General features: G+C 35.3%; 1 protein-coding gene across 4 annotated transcripts in view; it reads right to left on the reverse strand.

The window, feature by feature from the left end:
• The window catches only part of ATP2B1 (ATPase, Ca++ transporting, plasma membrane 1), a 63,118-nt gene that overhangs the window by 35,900 nt on the left and 8,853 nt on the right, over window positions 1–18,365 (reverse strand). For all 4 annotated transcript variants that reach the window (XM_006774747.2, XM_006774746.2, XM_006774745.2 and 1 more), the window contains exons 2-9: window positions 16,354–16,551; window positions 11,648–11,902; window positions 11,433–11,558; window positions 7,036–7,176; window positions 4,711–4,749; window positions 3,793–3,954; window positions 2,146–2,360; window positions 37–279 (exon numbers count right to left, since the gene is read on the reverse strand). In XM_006774747.2, the coding sequence (XP_006774810.1) occupies window positions 37–279; window positions 2,146–2,360; window positions 3,793–3,954; window positions 4,711–4,749; window positions 7,036–7,176; window positions 11,433–11,558; window positions 11,648–11,902; window positions 16,354–16,551 (1,379 nt within the window). The remainder of the gene's footprint in view (window positions 1–36; window positions 280–2,145; window positions 2,361–3,792; window positions 3,955–4,710; window positions 4,750–7,035; window positions 7,177–11,432; window positions 11,559–11,647; window positions 11,903–16,353; window positions 16,552–18,365) is intronic.

The raw sequence follows: 18,365 nt of genomic DNA on the forward strand, positions 1-18,365 counted from the left end.
ATCAATTTTCATGCATAATTTATTAAAGAAACCTACCAGTATTTTTGATGTATAAGCACAATTCACTGATATTCCTGTTACAAGATAAGACAAGATATTTGGTGGAATAGCTTCCGGCTCAGGGACCTTTTTGTAATGCTTTTCATTTATATAAGCTTGAACAACTGTCATTCTGTTCATTGTCAATGTTCCTGTTTTATCTGAGCAAATGGCTGTGGCATTTCCCATGGTTTCACAAGCATCCAGATGCCTTACTAAGTTATTATCTTTCATCATTTTCTACGGTGACAAAAAAAATTTTAGGTAAGCTACATATAAAACCAATAGCCTCATTACATTAAAATCATAAACTGCTTTAAAATCAGAATGAAAATTCCAAGCTATATACATATACACAATATAAACCAATAATTTAATATTGGAGGATTTTAGTACATTTGACCTATCCAAATAAGCTTTCTAAGGTTTCAATAATTTGATCACTGCATAACAATCTAGTTAATGAAACAGATACCGGCACCCGTCTGCAGATCACATCAACTCTACATGCCTCCAAAAGCTTCTGCGAAAGGGCCTCACAAGAGCATTGATAATCTGTTCTCTATGTACAGATGTACTTAGAGCAGTGACAGCGTATATTACATTTAAGGATTAAGTCTTTTTATAAAGTAGAAGTGAGAAGATTTTTGTATCAATCACCAAGGAAAATGTAGCTTGTATCAACTGAAATACATAGGTTGTGGGCTGCATGATTTTTTTTTTTTGAGTTAACATACCAAAACCAGAATGAGTCATTTTTAACTTTTCTATATGTTGATGCACTTGATAAACTCACTCTTTGAATCCTCTCTCTAATTTACAAAAACAAAAAAGATAGTTTCTAAAAAATTAAAAATGTTCATAGTAGCCCCAAAAGGCATTTAAGTTAAAATACTTGATATTAATTCTCAAAATATATGTGGAATGGATTAAAAAGAACAGAGTTTTTAAACTACTACTATGCAAGATATTGCAAAAAAAAAGTGATTCTTTGAAGAAATAAATAGGGGGAAGAAAGATGTGTACCTCCCATATTACTTGTGATTCAAATTAATATTAAAGATTAAAAGAATGAAGTTCTTGCCTGTCCTGAGTGGCTCAGTGGTTGAGCGTCAACCTATGAACCAGGAGGTCACCCTTTGATTCCCGGTCAGGGCACATGCCCAGGTTGTGGGCTCAATCCCCAATAAGGGCATGCAGGAGGCAGCTGATCAATGATTCTCTCTCATCGCTGATGGTCCTCTCTCTCTGTTTCCCTCCCCCTTCCTTTCTGAAATCAATAAAAAAATATTAAAAATAAAAAAGAATGAAGGTATTTCTACAGTAAAGAAAATGTGTTCGATTTTGCAAAGCACTAACAGAGGATACATAAAGACTACACCTCAGTGAAAGGAACAAGTGAAGGCTGGACTATGAGATAACGGGAGTAGAAGAATGGAAACAAGGAGGCTTTAGAACAGAGGTGGGCAACCTTTTTCTGCCAACAGCCATTTGGATACCTTATAACACCATTTGTGCGCCATACAAAATTATCAACTTAAAAATTAGCCTGCTATATTTGGTCAACATTTAATTGACTCACCCCTAATGCCCTGGCAGGGTCAGACAAAATGATTTCACAGCCCTTGGGCTGGACATTCCCCATCCTTGCTTTAGAAGGTTGGACTGGAGTGAACCCTTTCTTTGCTCTTATACCACAGTAAAAGACATTCTTAATCTTACAATGAGAAAAAGGAGGGAACATGACTTGACAACATAAATACTATACAATGAAAATTAAGCTACAAGTCTGCCTAGCAGAGTTGTGCTTAGTTTTGTGGCAAGGCTGTCCTCCAAGGAAGCGGTCGCCAAGGTAGCGGACCACTAGTGGTCCGTGAGGTCCGGAAGGTTGGCGACCACTGCTCCAAGGAATGTACAGGTCTCTATGTACTGGGATCCTCAACTGGGGGAAAAGGATGGAATCAATGACAGCATTTCTAAAGCAAACAAGTGTAAATTTATGAAATTCTCTTCCTTTCAGAATGAAAAACAAGAATAATCAGACGTGCATTTCCACCCCAGCTGGTACTTTAAACTTAGTACATCTCCTTAACCATTTCTACTTACCTTGACTGAGTAAGCCAAGGAGATAGTGACTGCAAGTGGAAGACCTTCTGGCACAGCTACCACTAAAACCGTAACTCCAATAATGAAGAACTTCACAAAATATTGTATGTAAATCGGTGTGCACTCAGCAAGCCATTGTCTCTTCTGAACCCAGAATGTATCAATTACAAAATATAACACTAGAATGATAACTGTGATGGCAGACATCAACAAACCTTTCAGTATACAAAGAAAAGAAAAACGTAATTATTTAAATATTCCAGACACTATCCATTGTCAGTTACAAACTGGCCACTGGAAGAATTACAGCTGGTTTGGTAATACTTATTTTAATTTCTTTGGGAAATTGTTAACATTCCTTTTTTGCCCTTGACATTGTCATATTTAATTTTTGCTTCCAAGTGTAGTCTTGTCCCTAGGAGAACTGGGAGAAATTGTTTAGGATTGTTTCCTAGACTTAACTGTATCCTCTTTGGTCTTCTACTGAAGCTGAGACAAAATAATAGGCACTGATAAGAAAATACCAAAAACTTAGCATAAGCTGGTGCTTTACATATTGGGAACTTACCTGTTGCTGAAAGACAATCCAATAAGAATCTGATGAATGAGAAGACGTGAAATTAAATATTCAACCCTATCTTTTTAATTAAAAAAATTATCTGAATCATTATCTTTAGTCTATCCTTATTACTTCATTAACTTAGAAAAACAAGAGTTAATCATGTAGTATGAAACATTTACCTCTCTATTTCGTGGGTTATTTAGCCCCATCTAAATGAATATTAAAAAATAAGGTAAGTCCACATATATGGGTCTAATAACCCAAGTCAATGCTTACTAAAAACCATCACTATCTTAAAATTCACCCTTATCCCCAACACTATGGAGTCAGTATTATCAGTTGCCTTATTTATTAAAAGAAGCATATATTTGTATTAGATAATAAACTTCTTGAGGACAAAAGCAAAAACATAACTTTTCCTAACACATTCCTAGGAAGTAATAAAATAATGCAATTTACCTGATTTAATAAAATGTACCAATTCACAAAGGTGATACCGCTGGAGGACATGCTGTTTGCTTTTTATTTTTTAATAGAGTGGTTCTCTCAACATGTGTTTTCTAGTGATGGCAACAGTTTAGTAATTTCAGCCTCAGCAAAATGATGAACTACTCCATTTAATGAACTAAACTATAACTTCTAGAAAAACATACACCTAAATTTTTCATAAATAGTAAAAAGATGAACAAAATGTGTGATAAAAATTTCTTTTAAATAAAATATAGTTGGGTAATGTGCATGGAGTAACCTCACTGCTAGCCCTTCTCCATTGTTCCCAAAAATTCAGAGATGAGAGCATGGGCTTGTGAATTGGCAGATTTACGCGCTAATCTACCCACGTATTAGCTAGCTGACAGAGGACGTGGGCTCTATGTAATGCGGGGACAATAGCCTCTAAGCAATGAAGAGGATCGTCAATAACTCAGAAGACCTGATACACGGTGGATAAAACTGAAAATATTTTTAACTCCCCCTCCAGCCACAAAGCAATGATTTTCCAGCCTTAAGTATGTCAAAAGATGATTTGTACGCAGGAAGTTAGTGTATTTTAAAATAAACACCTTACTTTCCTTTATGTATCATACCTGCTTTGCCAATCTGAACAGCCAGCTTTGTAAGTTTCCCTTGTAAAACAGATTTTTCCTTTTTTGGCAAATTTGATTTCTTTTTGTCTTTTTCATCACCATCTCCACCATCTTCACTCTTCAAAGGCTGCATTTCCATGGCTGCACCATCCTGGGCTTTTGCTGCATTTAAGAGCAAATGTAATTTCACTACATTTTAAAGGCACATACAACTTGACATTTTGAAGTGAGTTTTGATAAAAATCAGTTTTCTTTTAGAAACTAGGAAAGATTTAAACATTCAGCTTTGTGTGTGCACATGTTGTATGTCTTACTCAGAGAAAAATAAGACAACAGTGAGACTTGGTTGTGAAACTGTGTACCAGACTTGAGAATGTTGTAATACATAATACAAATGAGGCATAGAAAGGAAGAAATATAGGGTCCTTAAACTAAGAACTAAACACCAAATCATTTATCCTCCCCTGAGTCGTATTAGGTAATGAAACTTACTCCAAACATCCCAAGTCCCTTCTATATAATTTCTACTATAATGCAGAATATCATCTTACAATAGAGAAATACCTATGTGTACAGACTATTAAATAGATGCAAAAATGTTATATATTTTGTTTCTTATGCATTTTTGCTAGTAGTGACATAGTAACCAATTTATACTACCCAAAATGTTTAAGTTGAAAGTTATGTACATCTGGATTTTTCTACACTTACTAGCACAAATCACAATTAATATCTATTAACACTGCAAAGGCAGCACGACTGGGGCACTAACAGGAAGAGAGCTTAACCCAAGTAAACATATATTGCTGATTTTCCCTGCTACCTGGATCTTACACTTTTGGATGAATATAGTACACATTAGATATATTTTTGGATAATGAAAAGAAGCTAACTATACTTTTATCCACCTGAATTTACCTTTGTTGCGATTCTCAATAGCTCCATCTTGTTTCTTATCTGTAGGAACAAAATGGGAATTAAAGCTTTCCAAAAGAAATGAATACAGCCATGCTAAATTATGCAAAGGTAGTTCACATTTCTATAACAGCATTGTTACACAGTGCTACGTGTGTTTGTACAGATTAGGAAGCATCTAGTTTGTAATGACCTACTGGTCAATTACTCCCTGGTCTTAACCATAGGGGAATAATACCCCAAAATAATTTGGGCATCTACACTTGTTTGATTTCTCTATAAGACTTTACTCTTTTACGGTGTAATAAACCCAAATATAATATGTGTTCAAACTAAATACAGATATACTCCTAAGAAAGCAGAAAAGGACAGGGGTAGAGAGAGAGGGAGAAATGTCATAGAAATACAATAAGCAGGAGAGCTTTGATGGGAATAAGAACAAAAACACTACCTGTATAAAAGACATTGGAGGCAAGTAAGTGAAACTAGAACATGAATGTACTATCAGTTGAGTTCATTATAATAATTGGCTTAGATTTGGCGAAAAGAGAAAGATGAGAATGTCTGAAGCAATAAGGTCATCGAGGAGGGAACGGGTCTAGTGTTTGGAAGTAGGTAGAATAATATTAGAAAGGACAGAGAAGCAGCAGAATCATTTAGTCCATTTTTCTTCCAACTTCTCTATCAAGGAGAACTATCTTCAAACTGGAAGACGTGGAACAAATATGGTCAAGATGGAACAGAGGCTCAAGATAAATGAGGAGATAGTAAGAGAACACCTAGCTACTTTCAATGACCTCAAGCTGGAGAGAGACCAAAGAGCCACATTCCAGACGACTAAGGAACTGAGACAGATTACCCTGCTCTGGGCTGCCTGTGACTGGAGGAGGGCTGGAAGTCCACAGATGAAAAATGGTGTCTCGTTCTATTAAAAAATAACAACAACAAAAACAACCCGAGAACAAAAAATGGTAGACAATGAATTAGATATTAATTCCTGGGAATACCCTTGACTGGATTAAGAAAAACAGGTTTGTAAGACATAAAAAAGGGTGCTTACTGGAAAAGGCACTGTGGAGGCAATGAGAACAAAGTCATGACACAACTTCCCTTTATTTTTTAATAAGGCCTGTTCACTAGACTCCTTTAATTAGGATGCAGCACAGTGTATGAGATAATGCATATAAAGCATTCAATAAACGATATCATTATTACTGGTTTTCAAATTGCCTTTCACTCTTAAGAAACCTAAAGAAGGCAGACGGGAGGGCTGTGGTGAGGGACAGGAAAAACCTAGAATGTGGAGCTTGCTACCCTCACTTGCAGCAAGAACTTTACAAACACTTTTTTGTTTGAAATGAAGATTTCACTGCTAAAGACAAAACCTAAAGAACAAAACACCTAAATATTTAAAACACTGCTGTAGTTAGAACACACCAAGATATCAGCATGACATTTATTTTACAAGATCTCAAAATACTTAGGTGTGTGAGAGAAATATGGGCTTACTACTCTTAAGTAAAATTAAATAAATCTAAGTGGTTAAACCACAGTAAACTGCTGTCAGTTTAAAGTGAAAAAACTCTGGAGTGCTCCCGAGTGGAAGAAAACTGTGATACAGCAGACACAAAAGCAGGATGGGGAGGACTTTTAGAAAAAAAGTATCATGCTGTCCAACTAAGTGATTCTGAATTGTCTCACTATGTATGATGGAGTTTCTTATAAGATCCTTGTAGGTGAACTACGGTTATCAAGTTTGCTGGATAGATAACTTGGAGGGATAGCAGATACAATGGATCAAAATAAAGATCTTCATATCTAATGATGAGCTGAATATTACACAACAAACATAGTAGGTGTCAAAGTAAAGTCTTTGACACCTACATAAGTACAGACTGAAGATTAAAAGCTCAATGAGTCCAAAATGTAATAAGGCTGGCAAAGAAGGCTACTACTAAAGTAGCAGAAAAAAATACGCAGACGGGAAGCAAGAGTTTAATTTGTTTTCTGGTCAGATGACAGGGAGAGTCTAAAACTAGAGAATAAACAGAATAAAGACAATGGGAGTGGTTCAAGATGAAGTTACCCCATGGTAATGGGGACTGATGCATTCACTAAAAGCCTTTCATGGACTATTTAACCTAAAAGAAACACTTTCCCTCCACTAATTCTACCACTTTACAGGACAATATTGGGCAATACTGTAACTTTTTTGTAGAATTTTTCATATCAAACTTCATAAAAGAAGTGTATGTTTTACAGCAGTTCATATAATTTAGTTGCCATTTTTTTCAAATACCAATTCTTATAGCAAATCGCCATTCTTACTTTTCTTTTCCTTTTTCTTCTCATCTTTCTTTTCTTCCTCTTCACCTCCAGCTCCAAGTAAGGTAAAAATAATTCCAGTTTGAGAATTTATACCTACAGCAGTAACTACCATTCTTCCAGAGCCTTCCATTACATGAGTACCTACAACAGAAAACTTGTTTACTTATTAAAAACAGATTTTTCCTCCTATCACCAAATTTCAAATTTTAGTAACATTCATTGTCTTTAATATCCTTAATATTTAATAAAACGAATTCAAAGAAAATATTAAATAAAACCTGAATTCTTATGGTTAACGTTTTAACTCTGTAATCACTCATATCTGAGTTTAACATAACTCGACCAACTCATTTATCATTGGGCAAATTATAACATCTCAAAAAATGACTACAACAGATCTAGAGTGAGACTCAAGCCTATAAATGCAAAGTGCTCAGCACAGTGCCTAGAATTTGTTGAAAATAAATGCTCAACTTAAAAAATTCTATCATCATCATCATCATCAGGACCTTTTCCAGAGAAATGCATTGTTCAAAAAAGAAATGTGCTTATAACCAAAGGGATTCCACAGCAACAAATGCCCTATTTCCCACACTCAACCCCACAACCTCTACCTAACCCAGGCCCCTCATCCCAGTCTGCCAAGACTACCACAGCAGCCTGGTAGGTACCTAAATCTATGTTTATAGTTCATCCCGAAATGTTTTAATCTTCCCAAAATGTGAGTTTTGCCTTAAACCTCTCACAGCTCAAAAACTTCTGAGGCTACACTGTCCACTGGACTAAGTGCAAGATCACCTTGAGATCAACCAACCTTTCAAACCTTTCACCCACTACTTCAATATAACATTCCATTAACAGAAAGCTAGGGAGCAGACATGGGAATACTGATTGAATTCAGACCACCCCTCACAACAATGTCCAGAGTTGGCAGACATGTTTATTCTTACTTCCTAGAAACATGCCCAAGGTTACACCACTATTAAATGGCAAGGCAAACATTCAACCCTGCTCTGTCAGAGGACACAGGACATAATCTTCTTACAATGTAATGCTGATAAGTTTGTTTACAGTTCTTCAACTGTACCTTTTATCAATCGTTAAAAGGCTTCCTACCTCGCTAATATTTTGGTGAATTTTAAGTAGCTTTTGAAACTTAACACTTTTTTTAAACACTCAAGTCTTCTTCAGTTATCACTTATTTATTTGATCTCCTAGTTCACAGCCACTGGGAGGACAGGGTCTACAGCACCTACCACCATCGTATGTAACAAGTCAATGCTCAAAGGTTATTTGCTAAATCTCTATATATAAAAGCCTAAGTGACGATTCCACCATTTGACCAGTAGCTATGATGTGTACTGACCACCAGGGGACAAATGCTCAACACACAGGTATGGAAACATGGAACAGACTGATGAATCTCAGAGGGAAGGGAGGGAGAGTAGGGCGGGAAGAAATTAATCCAAGATCTTATATGCATACCAGAGGCCCAGTGCAGGGATTTGTGCACCGGTGGAGTCCCTCGGCCTGGTCCGCGGAGATCGGGCTGAAACTGACAGTCTGACATCCCCTGAGGGGTTCCGGATTGCGAGAGGGCACAGGCCAGGCCGAGCGACCCCACCGGTGCACCATCCATGCACCAGGCCTCTAGTAAAATCATAAGGCATATGTGCTTACTTCAGTACTTAAGAATTTACACTTAGCTATTAATTATGGAGTAAAATATCCAATAAGAATTTTTTAGGCCTTTGATTTTCTTGTTTTAATAACCTATATTCTAAATATTTCACTAATTATTAGTTTCTTTGCCAGTGAAAATGCAAGGGAAACAATAAATGAAATTTAGAACAGCAAAACAACATTTACTGGGCAAGCACTATGTGTAAAAGACAGTTTGTTTCTTTTAAAAATTCTGGCTTTCAGATGATGTCAATGTTTTATGTTTTGTTCTTCCTTACCACAGGTAATCATATGTCTGCAATTAATGTGTTCAAAATAAACAGTTTTTGTTCTGGCCACAGCCCCATTGCTAACTAAAAACTGCTTTTAAAGATCTAAATTTAAGAAGCCAAGAACAGCAGTGAGAGATGGCATCATGAGAATAAATTTAAAAATAAATGCATTTCATGTTTTTTAGTACATTTTTGGAATAGGGAAATAAATACAGAAAAACTTTCCCACCCATATTGCAATAAGGGACTCTACAAAGCTATTTCAATCTTTTCTTAAGCATGGAAAATTTATAGAGTTTTCTTGGTATATTTGGTGTGTTAGGAACCTGAGTCTACATAAACTTACCAGAAATTTCTGTAAAAACAGGAAAGGACCAAAGTTCAGTTAAAGGATTTCAACCTGAAGAGTTAAGCACTAGGTAAATAAGCTAGATGTACATAAAAGTCCATGAGTAAAAATGGCAAAAGGGCAAGAGGAGACTAATTTAGTTCACCAAATACGGCCCAGTTAGTTTATGGCAGTGATGGCGAACCTTTTAAGCTCCACGTGTCAGCATTTTGAAAAACCCTAACTTAACTCTGGTGCCGTGTCACATACAGAAATTTTTTGATATTTGCAACCATAGTAAAACAAAGACTTATATTTTTGATATTTACTTTATATATTTAAATGCCATTTAACAAAGAAAAATCAACCAAAAAAATGAGTTCGCGTGTCACCACTGACACACGTGTCATAGGTTCGCCATCACTGGTCTATGAAGATAATGTAGGTTACACAGCTTCCCTCGCCTTTGGAAAGATTATATGTGTTTAACATTAAATACCGTTTCTTAGAAGTATGGCAAAGAATAAGTAAAATAAGTATACACTGTATGTAAGTACATTATCATTATATAGCCAAAATATTTCTGTCTATTTGGAATTAAACACAAGCATATCAATATAAAGAAAAACCCAAATAGAGTACAAATGTTCTTAGTATAAAATATTGAAGGCACACAAGACTTAAAAAACAAACAAAACGATGTCTATATTACAATTGAAACTTTTACCCTATTAATAATGGTGTTCATAAATGTACATAAATATAGTAACTGATTTTTTTTATAGTTTATTGATTTTTAGAGAGAGAGGAAGGGAAAAGGAGCACAACATTGATTTAAGAGCGACAGATCAATCAGCTGTCTCTTGCACACTCCTTCCCCTGCTCCCCCCAGCCCCAGGATTAAGCCTGCAACCCAGGCATGGGCCCTTGACTAGGAATAGAACTAGCAACCTCCGGGTGCATGGGATGATGCCCAACCAACTGAGCCACACCAGGCAGGGCTAATTACTCTGATTTTTAGTGGTGTGATGTTCTGCAATATCCTTTTTTGGCACATATTTTCAAATCTTAAAAAGGTAATAATTAAACGTAGATATGTGCCCCAAAATTGTGAATCTAACTTAACTGACTGATCCTTGTCACAGGTTTGACTTTGGTTTCAGTAAAACCATGTTCAACCAATTGAAATACAAAATTCACAGAGAACAACTGAAAAATTAGAGCTGTCAAGTTTTTGAATAGTTAAATCAGTAAGAATCTCCTCACCACATATATAAAGTGTTACCATTTCATTAACATCTGAAAATAATAAAAGACAAATGGACAATAACTCGCTTCCTCCAAACTCTAGTATAATTCAATTACTAGAAGGCAGCTTGTTTATAATTATTCCCATCATCCCATTTCATTTCCAGTTAACCATAGGTCAAGCTTTCACAGTCAGGCTGTTATAAGAATCTCTCAAGTAGACAACCACCTCCTCCCTTTTCCAAACAGAGTACTCTCACCCATACAAATCCGTCCTTTTCCTATTCTCAGAACATGTCTTAACCATGTGTAAATGTAATCCTGCTTAGTGGATGTGGTGCTACTCCTGGGCCTACTGTAGACTAATCATATAATCTTTGAGAAATAGTTTATTTTTCAGACTTTGTCCTCAGTAATTTAATGCGGGAGTGGGGTTAGGTAAGCTTTAAAGATTTTATCAGTTCTGAAAAACACACACAAAGCAATAACAACAGTCGTTTGTAGACCATCATAGACAATTCATTGATTTGCTTTAAACACATTCTTCAATTTTATACTTCAATAGGCCATATTTTAGTTTTATCATTAGACTAAAATTAGCTTATACTGACTCTCAAATATCTTGATTTTTTTTTTTTGACTCAGTTACCTCACTTGTAAAATATAGCTTTGGATTCAAAGATCTCTAATGTCTTCAATAACTTACAAAAAATAAAAATAAAAATCACTAAGGATTATAAAGATTAAGCCAGCACAAAATCTACAATCCTCTTCACATTATTGGCTTTTAGGGAAACTGTGTTTGATGACAATGGTATACAGTTGTGAGGGAGAAAGAAGTTAAAAGTTATAAAAGAAATTCATACCTGATAAAAGTAAGGGATCCTTATCTAAAGACTTTCTAACATGATCAGATTCACCAGTCAATGAGCTTTCATCAATTTTAAGATCATTGCCTTGAATAAGTATGCCATCAGCTGGAAGAAGATCACCTAAAACAAAAAACAATACTATGCTAAACTGTGAACATGATTATAATAATTGTACATCTAGTGTCAGAGCTATTCTCTCTTCTACTTACCATATTTCACTTGAGCAATATCTCCAACAATAATGTCAGCTACAGGTATCTGAATGACCTGACCACCCCTGATGACTGTGAACTTCTGTTCTTGTTCAATTCGACTCTGCAAACCCCTAAACTGCTTCTCCTTACTCCAGTCATTGAAAGCCGTCACCAGTACCACACATACTACTGACAAGAGGATTGCAGCTCCTTCAATCCAACCAGTTTCACCTTCACCTTCTTCCTCTCCAACAGAAACTTCTCCACAAACTATTTGGAAAGAAAGAAAATGCTCATCATAAAGGATTCTGAATTGATGGCAATAGCATGTAATAAGTTAATTATGAGCTTTATATACCTAGTTAATTTTACTCATAACTCTAAACATCTCACTGTACTCAAAGCACTCTGTAATAACAAAAATGTTTACTATGTCAATGTCAAGTTCCCTGCCTCTGAAGGTTCTCAACCTCAGGACAGGGAGGCACTCTAGGGCACTACTTAAGAGTAAGGACTGGAAAAATTTAAATCCCAACCTTAAGGCAAGTTACTTATTTCTGAGACCTGGTTTCTTCATCTGTCCAATTAGGATACCACCATTAGCCTAGTGTTGTGAAAATTCAATGAGAGGACATCTGAAAGTAGGTAGAGCAGTGGCTGAGACATTCTGCACACTCTATCAATGGTAAATGATATTTATAATTACATGTGGTAGGCAAGACAAGTATTGTGTGCTACCCAAGAATATATTTACTATATTAATTTTACTGGAATATGATCAAATATTGGCTTTTATAACATGAAAAGTTAAGAAAAGTGCTACTTATTTTTTAAAAAATATATTTTATTGATTTATTTTACAGAGAAGAAGGGAGAGGGATAGAGAGCCAGAAACATGGATGAGAGAGATTGATCAGCTGCCTCCTGCACGCCCCCCAGTGGGGATGTGCCCGCAACCAAGGTACATGCCCTTGACCGGAATTGAACCTGGGACACGAGTCCGCAGGCCGATGCTCTATCCACTGAGCCAAACTGGTTCGGCAAAGTGCTACTTATTGACTCAACTATTTGAGCACCTAGTCTAGGTGCCAGATACCATTTTGGGAGCTAGGGATACAGCTGTGAATAAGACATACAAGCTTCCTCTCCTCACAGAAACCATACTCATATTGGTAGGTGTGAAAGAAGTATGAAGAACTCAGATAACAAAACACAAATAATTAACATCAGATATTTTAAGTGCCACGAAGAAAATAAAACATGGTGACGTGTTTACAAATGAGGAAAGAGGGCTAATTATGCCTGGATGAACAGGAAAGGCCCCTCTGAAATCTCCATGACATTTGAGTGAGGAGCCAAATGATAAACAAAATTAATCACATAGCTTGAAGGGAGCAGCATTCCAGGGACAAACTGAAGAAAATACAAAGGCTCTATGGAAGAAAAGAGTTCAAAAAAAGATATAGAGGGGGAAAAAAATCAAAACCTCAGAACTGTAGAGTCAATAATGGTGAAGAAAGAATAATGTAACAGTGCTTCTTGGACTTTGGGCTGTAATTTATTTGTGAGTCTAAAATCAATTCAGTGGCTCGTGACCAGCATTTTGAAAAATACTGAAATAGTAAAACAGAAAAGTAGTAAAGATACGTATGGTTTCTTGAAAGCTTACTTTGGTTATTTATAAATTCTCATGAAGGCATATGCTCTTCTGTGTTCCTATATAAGTTCTTAATTGAGGGTTGAGCTGAAATCTCTGAAAGTCAATAGTTCTCTTAGGACAGGCAAACAGGAAAAAGATGATTCAGAAGAAAAGAATGAATAAACGAATGACACTAGAAATGATTAAAGCATATTCCAGAATAGTGAGCATGGACAGAAGAGGATGTTGAATAAAGAATAACCTGGGAATTATGTGGGACAGACTCAGGGAGAGAAGACAGAGGCTAGAATAAGACCAAAAGGATAATGTGAATATTCACAAAAAAATTTGCCTCATATTTCATGAATGTGTAGTGGAATTTTTCAAAGACTGCATTATATGTGCTAATACAATAAAATGAATAAAGAAGCAGAAGAGAATCCAGTTATCTTCAATTAAGCCAGACAGTATAGAGATAAAATTAAAAAAACCACTATTCTTTTCATTATTTCACAGCTTCATTAATAACAATTAAACATAGTAATTATAATTATTTATTAAAACAATACTTAATTATTTTAAAGTGCATTGCTAAATATTTTTAAATTTCTCAATTTTAATTCAGAATACAGTAAATATCTACAGATGTAACTCACATAATCAAATCTCTTTGGGGTCCTCAATACTTTTTGGAGCGTAAAGGGGTCCTGAGACCAAAGATTTGGAGAACTACTGGTATTATATACACTGGTGACTAAAGATTTCTTTATGATATGGTTTATAGTGCTTCTTTTTACACCAAACTGTATCAGTAAGAAATTTTGACAATTCAGATTTCTATGACTGTAGATTTGCGATTAATGGATTTCCTTTTAAGCAAAGTACTACGAGACTTAGTGCTAAAACACATGATAAAAGATACATGAAGTACATTAATAAATGTTAAAAAGAATAAAGTACAAACACTAAACAGCTTCTCAGCATGGAGCAAATATAACTTTATATGTTTTATTAACACCTTCTTATAGATTCTGAGTCTCTTTTAAAGGGCCTTATGGCACTGACAACTCTAGATCATCTTCCCAGTTGGATCTAATACCAGTATCTCCTTAAGCAAATTTGGGAAAGGGTCTGCAAATGAAGCAGTCCCAATTCCATGATGATTTGCCTTGACATTATTAGTAACAAAATCCAGTCCTGTTGAAAATACTTTACTTTTAAAAAAAATATATATTATTGATTTTTAGAGAGGAAGTAAGAGGGATAGATAGAAACATCAATGAGTGAGAAACATCATCAATTGGCTGCCTCCTGCATGCCCCTACTGGGATGGAGCCCTGACTAGGAATTGAACCAGTGACCTCTTGGTTCATGGGTTGACGCTCAACCACTGAGCCACACCAGCCAGGCAAAAATATTTTTCTTTAGTTTTCTTATAGTCTTGGGGGAAAAAATGTTAGAAAAAGCTTTTTTTATAGTTTCTTTATTGATTAAGGTATTACATATGTGTCCTCATCCCCCCATTACCTCCCCAATACTCCCTCTCATAAAAGTTTTTAATAATCTGCTAACTCACTCAATTGTAGCATACCAATTCCCAGTACTCTATAATGACAGTTGTGTAAACTGAACACTAATGATTTTTGCTATATGTTGCTAAACATGATATGACCTTCCTTTTCAGATAAAAAGACATACATTTACACATCCTCACACCTACCAACTCAACGCACACATATATGAACACACACAGACACATCTACACAAAAACATTTTTAAAATATGACAGGATATATATATCAAAATGGTATGGCAGTAATCTCTAAGAAGTGGGATTTTCAGTGAGTGCTACTTCCTCTAAACTTTCATATCCCTAATACTCCCATCGCAAAATATGTATTATTTTATTGCATTATTTAATAAACACGTCTTTAAAATAAAAAGTTTTTGAAATAATGTGACTTAGTACTGACAAGAATATTGCCTAAATCCTTTCTTAGCTACATCAATTATTGTCAACCACAGGCCATTTCGCCCCCTTTGGGATACTGGGCAATGTCTGGACACCTGTTTGAATGCGTTCTCTTGGGAAGTGGTCTAATTAACATGGCAACAAAAATTGTTCAGTGCAAAATGTCATGTGTTGCTGCTGAGAAACCCTGATCTCAGATAAATCGTATTATTCTGTGACCAACTTTCTTCAAAGGAAAAAAAAAAGTTTTCTCAGGAGCTATAAGTATACCTTTGAAGAAATTACTTTAAATGATTACCTAAGTCAACTTATAGAGTTAGCAAATACACATTCAAGTGTTCATAACTTGAAAGGCACAAGAATGAAACTTTCACAAATAAAAAATATTTTGGTGAATTGCTTTTCAGATATATAAAATAGTATTGGTTCACTTTATAGCTATTTAAATATTCTGCCAAAACCCAAGCTAGATTTGCTAGCAGGTGTAGAATATACTGTCAGAAATACCCATTTTAAAATACATGTTTTAAATGGAGAAGAAATTTAAAAGAGAAATGAAGGCCATAGAAAGGTGGGAGAAAAACAAAACCATTTGTAGCTACAAGTTAAGGTAGATCTACCATTTCAGTGTATTTTTCACTCGTCAGGATACTTTGTAGTATAAACATTTCTTGAATGGCAAGGAAATTACCCAAATTATGAACATAACAACACATTTTAAGAACTTTAAAAGTAGTGGATTGGGGAAGAGAACAGAATTTTGCTTTCATAATGATTTCCCAGGAGATTTAAAAAAATCCAAATAAAAAATTATTTAACAATAGTGCTCTAAAAAACTTGAAAACAGTGATGGTACAGGCCATATCATATATCTAACCTGTCTCACTGTAAAATGGAGGTGACGCTACTATGTCATAGGGTTGTGAAAATTATCTGAGGTAATATATTTCAAGAACTACTAAAGGCATTGGGCACTGTTAGAATGGTGTCTGGTACATAGCAAACAGTCAATAAATGCTGTTTTGCTATTATTATTATGTATTAGGTAAGCTAATGAGCTTAAATTGGCATCACATATCAAACTTTTTTTTTCCACCCCCATTTACTTACGTGCATTGTCCCCTTCTGGAGGTCGATAAAAAGAAAGGCCCAGTGATACTATGGCTGCAATTTCTAAGATAATTAAAGTGACATCTTGTAATGCTTCCCATACTAACTGAAGAAAGGTTTTTGGCTTTTTAGGAGGTATAAAGTTCTTTCCAAACACTGTTTCTCTTCTTTCTATATCTACAGGGTTTCCACTTAAACCTAATAAAAAGAAACAAGATTTCAGTGAACAGTTTTACTATTTACAAATGAAAATATTTTATTGAAAACATTCATTCTTTACACTTTAGATTCTGATTCATAAGGCTCTATCAGAATGGCTTATTTTTGTGCATTAGTCATGTTCAGAATTTAAATGCAAGCATGTGCAGTGCTTTAAAATTACATTTTAAGTAAGATAACTCAAAATTAAATGAACAATTTTCACTTTTCCAAACTGCTTATTTTGATACTATTTTATTCCACCTTGTAGACTGCTAGAGACCAGAACTGATATGACACTGATCATTTTTATATTGGAATTAAACATTTCCGTGATCTTTACTGATGATGTTTTCCCTCCCCAAATGGAGAACTATATGAAAATATTTATTTTGCTTTACTTATTGCATCTTGGTTAACTTAATCAGTGAACATCTTTGATTTTCATTTACATTTACTGAAGAACAATGAAAAGCCAATCTATCACAAACTCTAGCACTTCTCTTACCAAAATGTCTGTTACACTTGGATTGATAAAAGATTTGCAAGTCCCAAAAAACAGGAGACTTAGAATGACCTTTATTTCAAGTTTTACTTAGGATTTATTTCCAATTGAAGAAATACTGACTGAGTGCACTTACTGTCACTGTAAGGAACATAGTATTATGCCTAGTGTTGGAATTAGAAAGTTATGAGGGACAGATTAAGAGAGAGTTGGGTGAATATCAATTTTTCATCCTATCAAACAAGTCCTCCTCTGATTTAACCTGTTGATCCTGTCAAACCTAAATATATCCAAATTTGCTCATGCAAAGTATGTACACACATTACTGTGAGGGTATGAACACACAGAAGTGGCAAACAACAGTTTTCCTTAGTCGGTTTAAGAATATCAAAGAAGGGGGCAGAGATACCAGGGTGATATGACTTTTATCACCACAAATTTAAATTTGTAATTAATTTCAACTGTTTTGGGGAGGGGGGCAAGAACACATTCTAAGAGAACATGAAAGGAGGAGGACAGGAAAACAGATTACTAGAAGGCTCTGGGTTTTAAGTGGTTTAGCTTTTAATCTCAATGCAGAGGCAGGTGGAAAGTACAAGAGAGAGAACAAAGCAAGTATATTGTTAGAATACACAATGAGAAATAAACATATAGATTTTAAAGTGATTATTTACTTTGTTAAAGGTACCAAAACTATGCTGGAGCATGTTTTCACTAGCAGCTCTAACCAAGTTAGTCCATGCTGGGCAGCTCAGAAAGCATGTTAGATTTCTGATGACAAAAGTCATCAATGGACAGCTTCCACACAGCTCTAGGCTTTGAGGCATCATCAGTGGAAAGAAAGGCAGTGAAGGACTGCAGCAATTGTTATTAGGTGGAAAGGCATTATGAGAAGAAACTTGCAAATTATAATTCAGAATCCACACTGTTTCTTCAGACTAGAGCAGTGATGCCCAATCACACCTGGCTGCACACTGTTAACAATGATCCCTGGTTCATTGGATGACAGGAAAAATCAATGCAGTAAGGTTTTCCAAAAGAGTCTTTTTGTTTTGTTTTGTTTTAAAGAAATATACTTTGAGATGCTGTTCTGAGATTATGTGCTTGCTGCTTTTCAAATTAATGTCCTTTCTTTTATGAAAGATTATTAGATAGTGGGTAAGTATGCTTTATATATCAATGCCCTTACTAGCACAAAAAAATAAAACACTGCTATTTCTCCTCCTGTTAGTCTTCAATGTTTTCTAAGAAATTTGTTTGAAGATATTGCAATTTTCTACCAGTTTAGCTCACACTTAACAGAGCTCAC

This window comes from Myotis davidii, unplaced genomic scaffold (genome assembly GCF_000327345.1).
Source record: "Myotis davidii unplaced genomic scaffold, ASM32734v1 scaffold108, whole genome shotgun sequence".
NCBI lineage: Eukaryota > Metazoa > Chordata > Mammalia > Chiroptera > Vespertilionidae > Myotis > Myotis davidii.